Source organism: Pristiophorus japonicus, chromosome 4, assembly GCF_044704955.1.
Source record: "Pristiophorus japonicus isolate sPriJap1 chromosome 4, sPriJap1.hap1, whole genome shotgun sequence".
Lineage (NCBI taxonomy): Eukaryota > Metazoa > Chordata > Chondrichthyes > Pristiophoridae > Pristiophorus > Pristiophorus japonicus.
Genome location: NC_091980.1, coordinates 3,155,493 through 3,168,577, shown reverse-complemented (window position 1 = coordinate 3,168,577; position 13,085 = coordinate 3,155,493). Strand labels below are relative to the sequence as shown.

At 52.2% G+C, this 13,085-nt stretch overlaps 1 protein-coding gene across 1 annotated transcript in view; it reads right to left on the bottom strand.

Annotated features, from left to right (window-relative positions):
• The window catches only part of LOC139262813 (F-BAR and double SH3 domains protein 2-like), a 70,556-nt gene that overhangs the window by 50,221 nt on the left and 7,250 nt on the right, over positions 1 to 13,085 (bottom strand). The window contains exon 3 of the mRNA XM_070877971.1: positions 8,433 to 8,478. Within this exon, the coding sequence (XP_070734072.1) occupies positions 8,433 to 8,478 (46 nt within the window). The remainder of the gene's footprint in view (positions 1 to 8,432; positions 8,479 to 13,085) is intronic.

Genomic DNA, 13,085 nt, shown 5'->3' with positions numbered 1-13,085 from the left:
AATGAATGGGCCAGCCCCATTGTTCCTGTGCTGAAAAGTGATGGCACAGTCAGAATCTGTGGAGACTACAAGGCTGCGATCAACAGGGTTTCGAAACAGGATCAGTACCCATTACCGAAGGCTGATGACTTGTTTGCAACACTAGCTGGGGGTAAAGTCATTCACCAAACTGGACTTGACGTCGGCCTACATGACACAGGAGCTGGTCGATACGTTGAAGAGACTTATGTTCATTAACACGTATAAAGGACTTTATTTATCACAGGTGCCCTTTTGGAATTCGCTCGGCTGCAGCAATATTTCAGAGGAACACGGAGAGTCTACTGAAGTCCGTTCCCAAAACCGTCGTGTTCCAAGATGACACACTTGATGAATCTTCTGGAATTTGTTGAGGATGTAACTAGCAAATTGGACAAGAGAGAACCAGTGGATGTGGTGTATTTGGACTTTCAAAAGGCTTTTGACAAGGTCCCACACAAGAGATTGGTGTGCAAAATCAAAGCACATGGTATTGGGGGTAATGTACTGACGTGGATAGAGAACTGGTTGGCAGACAGGAAGCAGAGAGTCGGGATAAACGGGTCCTTTTCAGAATGGCAGGCAGTGACTAGTGGAGTGCTGCAGGGCTCAGTGCTGGGACCCCAGCTACTTACAATATACATTAACGATTTAGATGAAGGAATTGAGTGTAATATCTCCAAGTTTGCAGATGACACTAAGCTGGATGGCGGTGTGAGCTGTGAGGGGGATGCTAAGAGGCTGCAGGGTGACTTGGACAGGTTAGGTGATGGGCAAATGCATGGCAGATGCAGTATAATGTGGATAAATGTGAGGTTATCCATTCTGGGGGCAAAACCACGAAGGCAGAATATTATCTGAATGGCAGCAGATTAGGAAAAGGGGAGGTGCAATGAGACCTGGGTGTCATGGTTCATCAGTCATTGAAAGTTAGCATGCAGGTACAGCAGGCAGTGAAGAAGGCAAATGGTATGTTGGCCTTCATAGCTAGGGGATTTGAGTATGGGAGCAGGGAGGTCTTACTGGAGTTGTACAGGGCCTTAGTGAGGCCTCACCTGGAATATTGTGTTCAGTTTTGGTCTCCTAATCTGAGGAAGGACGTTCTTGCTATTGAGGGAGTGCAGCGAAGGTTCACCAGACTGATTCCAGGGATGGCTGGACTGTCATCTGAGGAGAGACTGGATCAACTGGGCCTTTATTCACAGGAGTTTAGAAGGATGAGAGGGGATCTCATGGAAACGTATAAGATTCTGACGGGACTGGACAGGTTAGATGCAGGAAGAATGTTCCCGATGTTGGGGAAGTCCAGAACCAGGGGACACAGTCTAAGGATAAGGGGTAAGCCATTTAGGACTGAGATGAGGAGAAACTTCTTCACTCAGAGAGTGGTTAACCTGTGGAATTCCCTGCTGCAGAGAGTTGTTGATGCCAGTTCATTGGATATATTCAAGAGGGAGTTAGCTATGGCCCTTACAGCTCAGGGGATCAAGGGGTATGGAGAGAAAGCAGGAAAGTGTTACTGAGGGAGTGATCAGCCATGAACTCATTGAATGGCGGTGCAGGCTAGAAGGGCCGAATGGCCTACTCCTGCACCTATTTTCTATGTTTCTATGTTTACTGCTCACAGGTTGTGACTCCGAGGAACATCTGAACAACCTGGAAGAGGTTCTACATCGTCTGGACAAAGTGGGACTCAGACTGAAACACTCGAAGTGCGTCTTCATGGCACCAGAGTTCGAATTCCTGGGGAGGAAAATTGCTGCAGACGGAAACAGGCCCAACGGACGCGCAAACCAAGGCCATCAAGAATGCACCAAAGCCGCAGAATGTGACGGAGCTGCATTCGTTTCTGGGTCTACTCAACTATTTCGGTAACTTCCTACCTAAATTGAGCACCTTATTAGAACCACTGCACATGCTGCTAAGAAAAGACGACAACTGGGTGTGGGGTGCGTCTCAAGTCAGAGGTTTTGAGAAAGCCACCAATCTGCTTTGCTCTAACAAGCTGCTGGTACATTATGACCCATGTAAACGTTTAGTTTTGGCCTGTGATGCTTCGTCATATGGAATTGGTGGCGTATTCCAACAAGCTAATGAGTCGGGTAAACTTCAACCAGTCACGTATGCTTCAAAAAGTTTGTCTAAAGTGGAAAACCTACAGCATGGCAGAGAAAGAAGCACCAGCCTGTGTGTATGGGGTTAAAATGATGCATCAATACCTGTCTGGTCTTCGGTTTGAACTGGAGGCAGATCACAAGCCGCTCATTTCACTGTTCTCTGAAAACAAAGGTATCAATACCAATACTTCATCCCGCATCCAGAGGTGGGCGCTGACATTATCCGCTTGTGATTATGTCATTCGCTGGCACTGAGAATTGTGCCGATGCTTTGAGCCGTCTGCCATTGCCCACACCGGAGGTGGAAACACCACAACCGGCGGACCTATTGTTAGTTATGGATGCTTTTGAGAATGAAGGAACCCCTGTCACGTCTCAACAAGTTAAGACCTGGACCAGCCAGGACACGATTTTATCGGTGGTGAAGAGTTGCATCCTCAAAGGTGATTGGTCTGCCATACCCAAGCAAATGTGCGAGGAGACCAAACCTTATATCTGTCGCAAAGACAAACTGTCTATTCAATCTGATTGTATACTGTGGGGCAATTGTGTTGCTATGCCCAAGAAACGAAGAGAGAAATTTGCATGTCTCGGCATTGTAATGATGAAAGCCATCGCCAGGTCTCATGTATGGTGGCCTGGAATTGACTCTGAGCTGGAATCATGTGTGCATCAGTGCAACACTTGCATGCAGCTCAGTAAAGCACCAGCGGAATCACCGCTGAGTCTGTGGTTGTGGCCGTCCAAACCATGGTCCAGGATCCACATAGACTTTGCAGGTCCCTTCCTGGGGAAGATGTTTTTAGTTGTGGTGGATGCATATTTGAAGTGGATAGAGTGTATAATCATGTCATCCAGCACATCCACAGCTACCATTGAGAATCTCAGTGTCATGTTCACGACACATGGTCTGCCTGACATCATGTTAGCGACAACAGATCGTGCTTCACCAGTCAGGAGTTTCAAGTGTTCATGAAACTCAATGGTATCAAACATTTACAGTCAGCACCGTTCAAACCTGCATTAAATGGGCAAGCAGAACGTTCTGTCCAAATCATAAAGCAGAGTATGAAGCGAGTAACCCAAGGGTCACTGCAGACCCGCCTGTCATGCATACTGCTTAGTTACAGGACAAGACCACACTCGCTTACCGGGGTCTCACCTGCTGAACTAATGAGGAAGAGAGGTCTTAAGACCAAGCTATCTTGTGTACAGCCTGACTTGAATAATCATGTTGAATATAGAAGACAAAGTCAGCAAGGGTATCACCATCGCGCAGCTGTGTCACGCGATATTTATGTAAATGATCCTGTATATGTTTTGAATTGTGGTCAGGGTCCCAAGTGGATCGCTGGTACTGTCATGGCCAAGGAAGGCAACAGAGTATTTATTGTCAAGCTCAAAAATGGGCAAACATGCAGGAAACATATGGATCAGACAAAGCTGTGGCACACAGACAAACCGGAACAGTCGGAGGAAGAGACAGTCGATGACCAACCAACCTACCCCCAGTCATCAGAGGACTCAGTGGTCATCAGTGAATCGGGACTTTCAATCACTGACATGTTCAATGAAAATGGACTTTCAATCACTGACATGGCCATTGCCACTCCCAATGATGAAAGTGCTCCTCAATGGCATCCCAGTATCAATGGAGCTAGACCCGGGGGCCAGCCAGTCCCTGATGAGTATCAAACAGTTTGACAATTTGTGGGTGTCCAAGGCCAGGAGGCCACAATTATCGGCGATCGACGCACAGCTACGGACATATACAAAGGAGATCATTCCGGTGCTAGGCAGCGCCACGGTAGTCGTGACCCACAAAGATTCGGAGAACAGGTTGCCACTCTGGATTGTCCCGGGGGACGGTCCCGCACTACTGGGGAGGAGTTGGCTTGCTGTCATGAACTGGAAATGGGGCGATGTCAATGCAATTTCCTCTGTGGAGCGAGTATCATGCTCACAGGTCCTGGACAAATTTGACTCATTATTTCAATCCGGCATCGGCACTTTCATGGGGACCAAGGTAGTGATTCACATAAACCCGGACACCAGGCCAGTACACCACAAGGCCAGAGCGGTGCCGTACGTGATGCGTGAACAGATAGAAGGCGAATTGGACCGCCTGCTGAGGGAAGGCATCATCTCGCCAGTCGAATTCAGTGACTGGGTGAGCCCGATTGTGCCAGTGCTCAAGGCGGATGGGTCGGTCAGGATATATGGTGATTACAAGGCCACCATCAATCGGGTGTCACTCCAAGACCAGTACCCGCTACCGAGAGCAGAGGACCTCTTCGCGACGCTATCCGGTGGCAAACTTTTTTCAAAATTGGACCTGACCTCAGCTTACATGACCCAGGAGCTGGCGAGTGAGTTGAAGAAGCTGACCACCATCACGACACACAAGGGGTTGTTTGAGTACAACAGATGTCCGTTCGGGATTCGCTCGGCCGCCGCGATCTTCCAACGAAATATTGAAACCTCCTCAAGTCGATTCCAGGGACGGTGGTTTTTCAGGACGACATCCTCATCACGGGTTACGATACTGAAGAACATCTCCACAACCTGGAGGTAGTGCTATTCAGACTGGACCGGGTAGGTCTGCGACTGAAAAAGGCGAAGTGCGTCTTCCTAGCTCCAGAGGTAGAATTCCTGGGGATGAGGGTAGCAGCAGACGGGATCAGCCCTACTGCATCCAAGACGGAAGCGATCCAGAGGGCACCCAGACCCCGTAACACGACGGAGCTGCGTTCGTTCCTGGGGCTCCTGAACTATTTTGGTAACTTTCTTCCCAAATTGAGCACGCTGCTAGAGCTGCTACACGTGCTCCTACGCAAAGGTCGCGAATGGGTCTGGGGGAACAGCCAGGAAAGGGTTTTTAATAGAGCACGCAATTTGTTATGTTCCAACAATCTGTTACATGACCCATGTAAGAAACTTGTGTTAACGTGCGATGCGTCGTCCTATGGTGTCGGGTGTGTGTTGCAGCATGTCAATGCCAAGGGTCAGTTACAGCCGGTAGCTTATGCCTCCAGGAGTCTGTCCCAGGAAGAAAGGGGCTACAGGATGGTAGAAAAGGAGACGCTATGCAGTAAAAACAATGCACAGTTTGGCAGGAAATTTGAGCTGGAGACAGATCACAAACCCCTAACGTCCCTTTTGGTCGACAACAAGGCCATAAATGCGAATGCATCGGCTCGCATACAGAGGTGGGCACTCACGTTAGCCGCCTATGACTACACAATTCGGCACAGACCGGGCACTGAAAACTGCGTGGATGCACTCAGCAGGCTCCCACTAGCCACCACCGAGGGGACAACCGAGCATGGTGCTGAGATGGTCATGGCTGTTGAAGCTTTCGGAAGCGAAGGCTCACCCGTGACAGCCCGTCAGATTAAAGTCTGGACAAATAGACACCCGCTATTGTCTCTAGTCAAGAAATGTGTCCTGAATGGGGACTGGGCAGCCACGTACAGGGCATGCCCTGAGAAATTTAAACCATTTCACAGGCGCAAGGATGAACTCTCGATTCAGGCCGATTGCCTACTGTGGGGAAACTGCGTAGTCATGCCCCAGATGGGCAGAGAGGTGTTCATCAGAGAACTCCACAATGAGCACCCGGGTATTGTCACGATGAAGGCAATTGCCAGGTCACACGTTTGGTGGCCAGGGATAGACGCAGACCTGGAACTTTGTGTTCGCAGGTGCAACACGTGTGCCCAGCTGGACAATGCGCCCAGGGAAGCCCCCCTTAGCCCCTGGCCATGGCCCGCCATGCCTTGGTCACGCATCCATGTGGACTCCGCAGGTCCTTTCATGGGAAAAATGTTTTTGGTTGTAGTAGACGCCTACTCCAAATGGATCGAGTGTGACATTTTTAATTCAAGCACATCCTCTGCCACGGTAGAATGTCTACGGGCAATGTTCGCCGCCCACGGTCTACCGGACATCTTGGTCAGCGACAATGGCCCGTGCTTCACAAGCATTGAATTCCAGGACTTCATGGCAGGAAATGGTATCAACCATGTCAGAACGGCACCGTTGAAGCCGGCCTCAAACGGCCAGGCAGAACGAGCAGTGCAGATAATCAAACAGGGGATGCTCAGAATCCAAGGGGGTTCCCTACAAACCCGCTTATCACGCCTCCTGTTGGCCAATAGATCCCGACCACACTCGCTCACAGGGGTTCCACCCCCAGAGCTGCTAATGAAAAGGATGCTCAAAACCAGGTTATCCCTTATACACCCTACCATGAAAGAAATTGTCGAGAGCAGGCGCCAGTCACAATGTGACCAACATGACAGGAATGCGAGGGCGTGATGTCTTTATTCTCAACTACGCTGCAGGGCCCAAATGGCTTGCAGGCACTGTGATTGCCAAAGAGGATTCTGGTAGTTAAACTTATCAATGGACAAATCTGCCGCAAACACGTGGATCAAACTAAAAGGAGGTTCAGCAACCCCATAGAAGAAGCAGAGGAAGAACACGATGTAGAATTCACTCCACCACAGGTGACCGAACACCGGAACCAAAGGGAGGAGAGCCCAGTCACTGTGGGCAGTCCGGACAGGCCTGAGGCACCGCAAACAACAGAGACTCAGGCCAGCGCCCAACAACCGGAGCCCCAACTCAGGCGCTCTACAAGGGAGTGTAAACCACCAGAGAGACTCAACCTGTGATCCCAATAAGACTTTGGGGGGGGGGAGGTGATGTCATGTATTCAACCAGCATTGTAATCCATGTATAAACTGACTAGTTGTACACTGTGAGAACAATGACCACTAGGTGGTGAACTTGTGGGAGACACTCCTAACCTGGACCTTCAGGTATAAAAGGGGAAGCTCCACCCACCTTCATCACTTCAGTGCTGGAATAAAAGTTGCTGGTCGCAGAGTGACCTTCTCTCAAGTATGGGCCTCGTGTGCATTTATACTGTATAGTAAGGACATATTAGTATCGATCTCTGTCTTGAATATACTCCACGAGAACAGCAGGTTTGATCCCCGGTCAGTGGGGCATTAGCAGGGAGAGGGAGTGGACCATCACGCAGAAGTCCCGCCCAGTGAGCTCTGCTGGAAACAGCAGACATCAAAAGGATGGGAATGAGCTTGGCCGAGGTACAAATCCGTGGTCAAATCACTCGCAAATGTGTCGGGTGTCCGGGAGCAGCCACACGGGTTACATACTGACATCCGTGCACTGTGTGAACAGTTTGCTCTGGTGAAGGGAACACAGGAACAGGAGTCGGCCAGTCTGTCCCTCGAGCCTGCTCCGCCATTTAATGTGATCATAGCTGATCAGTTTCTAAACTCCAGCCACCCACATTGGCTCCAATATCCCTTAATACCCTTATCCAGCAAAAATCTATCTATCTCAGATTTAAAACTTATTAATTGACCCAGCAGCCAACGCTTTTTAAGGAAGAGAGTTCAACACTTCGCGAGAAGTGTTTTAGAAACCTGTTTTAGAGACAAATTAACAATGAGGGAGTTAGAATCAAGAATAGAATAAGCAACCAGGGAAGGACATTGAAGTGGACAATGTCAATGGGGTCAAGGGGCAATTAGATGCCTTTCCGGCAACGCAGAGTGAGGTGAGAAGGTGGGTAGGTGGGGTTGGGGATATGGGGAGAAGGTGGGTAGGTGGGGTTGGGGGATATGGGAGAAGGTGGGTAGGTGGGGTTGGGGGATATGGGGAGAAGGTGGGTAGGTGGGGTTGGGGGATATGAGAGAAGGTGGGTATGTGGGGTTGGGGGATATGGGGAGAAGGTGGGTAGGTGGGGTTGGGGGATATGGGAGAAGGTGGGTAGGTGGGGTTGGGGGATATGGGAGAAGGTGGGGAGGTGGGGTTGGGGATATGGGGAGAAGGTGGGTAGGTGGGGTTGGGGGATATGGGGAGAAGGTGGGTAGGTGGGGTTGGGGATATGGGGAGAAGGTGGGTAGGTGGGGTTGGGGGATATGGGAGGAGGTGGGGTTGGGGGATATGGGGCGTAGGTGGGGTTGGGGGATATGGGAGAAGGTGGGTAGGTGGGGTTGGGGGATATGGGGAGAAGGTGGGTAGGTGGGGTTGGGGGATATGGGAGGAGGTAGGGTTGGGGGAGAAGATGGGTAGGTGGGGTTGGGGGATATGTGAGAAGGTGGGTAGGTGGGGTTGGGGGATATGAGGAGAAGGGACAGGTTTATTCGGGGCTGATGGTATTTTTTGATCCCAACAATGCTTCTGTTTGTGTGTAACGTCTCACTAATCATGTGTCTCCCGTAAGCTGTGTTGCTTTAGCCCAGCAACATATCGCCTTACCTGACCGTATTCCTTCTCAATAGCAGCTCTCTGTTTACTAAACGACCTGTAACAAAATATAAAAACACAGCGAGGTCAGAGGTGAGACTCAGTCAGCTGACGATTGCTGCCTGATTAAAATCTGAACAAAATATCAACAATCCCTTAAAGTGCAGGGTTCCAGCCCTGAATCATAGAAATTTACAGCACGGAAGGAGGCCATTCGGCCCATCGTGTCCGTGCCGGCCGACCAAGAGCTACTCAGCCTAATCCCACTTTCCAGTTCTCGGTCCGTAGCCCTGTAGGTTACGGCACTTCAAGTCTACAGGTCTGCAGTAATACCCGCCCTCCTGTATGGATCAGAGGCATGGACGATGTATAGAAGACACCTCAAGTCGCTGGAGAAATACAACCAACGATGTCTCTGCAAGATCCTGCAAATCCCCTGGGAGGACAGACGCACCAACATCAGTGTCCTCGACCGGGCTAACATCCCCAGTATTGATGCACTGACCACACTCGATCAGCTTCGCTGGGCAGGCCACAGAGTTCACATGCCAGATACAAGACTCCCGAAGCAATTGCTTTAAGCGGAGCTCCTTCATGGCAAACGAGCCAAAGGTGGGCAGCAGAAACGTTACAAGGACACCCTCAAAGCCTCCCGAGTAAAGTGTGACATCATCACTGACACCTGGCCAAAGACCGCCCGAGGTGGAGAAAGTGCATCCGGGAGGGCGTTGAGCTCTTCGAATCTCAACGCCGCGAGCATGAAGAGGCCAGGCGCAGGCAGCGGAAGGAGCGTGCGGCAAACCAGCCCCACCCCCCGCTTCCCCCGAGGAATGTCTGTCCCACCTGTGACAGGGTCTGTGGCTCTCGTATTGGACTGTTCAGCCACCAAAGGACTCACTTTAGGCCCCTCATAATTTTATATACCTCAATGAGATCTCCCCTCAGCCTCCTCTGTTCCAAGGAAAACAGACCCAGCCTATCCAATCTTTCCTCATAGCTAAAATTCTCCAGTCCAGGCAACATCCTCATAAATCTCCTCTGTACCCTCTCCAGTGCAATCACATCTTTCCTGTAATGTGGTGACCAGAACTGCATGCAGTACTCCAGCTGTGGCCTAACCAGTGTTTTATACAGTTCAAGTATAACTTCCCTGCTCTAGTATTCCATGCATCAACTAATAAAGGCAAGTATTCCATATGCCTTCTTAACCACCTTATCTACCTGGCCTGCTACCTTCAGGGATCTGTGGACCTGCACTCCCAGGTCCCTCTGTTCCTCTACACTTCCCAGTGTCCTACCATTTAATGTGTATTCCCTTGCCTTGTTAGACCTCCCCAATGCATTACCTCACACTTCTCCAGATTGAATTCCATTTGCCACTGTTCTGTCCACCTGACCAGTCCATCGATATCTTCCTGCAGTCTGCAGCTTTCTTCTTCATTATCAACCACACGGACAATCTTAGTATCTGCAAACTTCTTAATCATACCCCAACATTCAAGTCCAAGTCATTGATATATACCACAAAAAGCAAGGGACCCAGCACTGAGCCCTGCGGAACCCCACTGGATACAGCCTTCCGGTCACAAAAACACCCATCAACCATTACCTTTTGCTTCCTGCCTCTGAGCCAATTTTGGATCCAACTTGTCACTTTGCCCTGGATCCCATGGGCTTTTACTTTTGTGACCAGTCTGCCATGTGGGACCTTATCAAAAGCTTTGCTAAAATCCATATACACTACATTATACGCACTGTCCTCATCGACCCTCCTGGTTACCTCCTCGAAAAATTCAATCAAGTTAGTCAGACAGGACCTTCCCTTAAATAATCCATGCTGACACTGTCGGAGGGGCAGTACTGAGGGAGTGCCGCACTGTCGGAGGGGCAGTACTGAGGGAGTGCCGCACTGTCGGAGGGGCAGTACTGTGTGAGTGCCGCACTGTCGGAGGGGCAGTACTGAGGGAGCGCCGCACTGTCGGAGGGGCAGTACTGAGGGAGCGCTGCACTGTCGGAGGGGCAGTACTGAGGGAGTACCGCACTGTCGGAGAGGTGGTACTGAGGGAGCGCCGCACTGTCGGAGGGGCAGTACTGAGGGAGCGCTGCACTGTCGGAAGAGCAGTACTGAGGGAGTGCTGCACTGTCGGAGGGGCAGTACTGAGGGAGCGCTGCACTATCGGAAGAGCAGTACTGAGGGAGCGCCGTACTGTCAGAGGGGCAGTACTGAGGGAGTACCGCACTGTCGGAGGGGCAGTACTGAGGGAGTACCGCACTGTCGGAGGGGCAGTACTGAGGGAGTACCGCACTGTCGGAGGGGCAGTACTGAGGGAGTACCGCACTGTCGGAGAGGCGGTACTGAGGGAGCGCTGCACTGTCGGATGAGGCATTAAACCGAGGCCCCGTCTGCTCCCTCAGGTGGATGTAAAAGATCCAAGGGCACTATTTTGAAGAAGAGTAGGGGAATCCAAGCCTATATTTATCCCTCAATCAACATCACTAAAGCAGATTATCCACTCATTATCACAGTGCTGATTGTGGGAGCTTGCTGTGCATAAATTAGCTGCCGCGTTTCCCACATTACAACAGTGACTACACTCCAAAAGTACGTCATTGGCTGTAAAATGGATTGTGACGTACTGAGGTTGTGAGAGGTTCTGCAGAGATGCACATCTTTCTTTGTTTGATATCTGAGGCAATCTTTAGCTGTATTGCAAAATCGCTGCCTATACTTTCTGGTCACAGAGTGAATGATGAGATATCGACAGCGGTTTGCATTCCGCTCATTATTTTATTGATCAATCTGCCAATAGTGACCAGCTCTCCTTCAGATCCCAGAAAACTGATCAGCAAAGGTCAGTCATTCAAATACACCTGTCGTCACCACCACATGTCCCGGTGAATCGGTGAAGTGTGAAAAACAGTCCGTACAGTGACAGCAAACACTTGGCTGCACCTTGTTTGGAGAGCACCTACTGATCCAGCCTTAACGTCCCTCACTCACTGAGCTGGGATTCAGGGCTGGACCCTCGAAAACTCAGCTGCTCGTGACCTAACTCGCACCAAGTCCCGCTCACCCATCACCCCCTGTGCCCACTGCCCGTGTCCTAACTCGCACCGAGTCCCGCTCACCCATCACCCCCTGTGCTCACTGACCCGTGTCCTAACTCGCACCCAGTCCCACTCACCCATCACCCCCTGTGCTCACTGCCCCCGTGTCCTAACTCGTACCCAGTCCCGCTCACCCATCACCCCCTGTGCTCACTGCCCCGTGTCCTAACTCGCACCCAGTCCCGCTCACCCATCACCCCCTGTGCTCACTGCCCCGTGTCCTAACTCGCACCAAGTCCCGCTCACCCATCACCCCCTGTGCTCACTGCCCCGTGTCCTAACTCGCACCGAGTCCCGTTCACCCATCACCCCCTGTGCCCACTGCCCGTGTCCTAACTCGCACCGAGTCCCGCTCACCCATCACCCCCTGTGCTCACTGCCCCCGTGTCCTAACTCGTACCCAGTCCCGCTCACCCATCACCCCCTGTGCTCGCTGCCCCGTGTCCTAACTCGCACCGAGTCCCGCTCACCCATCACCCCCTGTGCTCACTGACCCGTGTCCTAACTCGCATCCAGTCCCGTTCACCCATCACCCCCTGTGCCCACTGCCCGTGTCCTAACTCGCACCGAGTCCCGTTCACCCATCACCCCCTGTGCCCACTGCCCGTGTCCTAACTCGCATCCAGTCCCGTTCACCCATCACCCCCTGTGCTCACTGACCCGTGTCCTAACTCGCATCCAGTCCCGTTCACCCATCACCCCCTGTGCCCACTGCCCGTGTCCTAACTCGCACCGAGTCCCGTTCACCCATCACCCCCTGTGCCCACTGCCCCGTGTCCTAACTCGCACCGAGTCCCGCTCACCCATCACCCCCTGTGCTCACTGCCCCCGTGTCCTAACTCGTACCCAGTCCCGCTCACCCATCACCCCCTGTGCTCGCTGCCCCGTGTCCTAACTCGCACCGAGTCCCGCTCACCCATCACCCCCTGTGCTCACTGACCCGTGTCCTAACTCGCATCCAGTCCCGTTCACCCATCACCCCCTGTGCCCACTGCCCGTGTCCTAACTCGCACCGAGTCCCGTTCACCCATCACCCCCTGTGCCCACTGCCCCGTGTCCTAACTCGCACCGAGTCCCGTTCACCCATCACCCCCTGTGCCCACTGCCCCGTGTCCTAACTCGCACCAAGTCCCGTTCACCCATCACCCCCTGTGCCCACTGCCCGTGTCCTAACTCGCACCGAGTCCCGCTCACCCATCACCCCCTGTGCTCACTGCCCCCGTGTCCTAACTCGCACCGAGTCCCGCTCACCCATCACCCCCTGTGCTCACTGACCCGTGTCCTAACTCGCATCCAGTCCCGTTCACCCATCACCCCCTGTGCCCACTGCCCCGTGTCCTAACTCGCACCGAGTCCCGTTCACCCATCACCCCCTGTGCCCACTGCCCGTGTCCTAACTCGCACCGAGTCCCGCTCACCCATCATCCCCTGTGCTCACTGCCCCCGTGTCCTAACTCGCACCGAGTCCCGCTCACCCATCACCCCCTGTGCTCACTGCCCCGTGTCCTAACTCGCACCCAGTCCCGCTCACCCATCACCCCCTGTGCTCACTGCCCC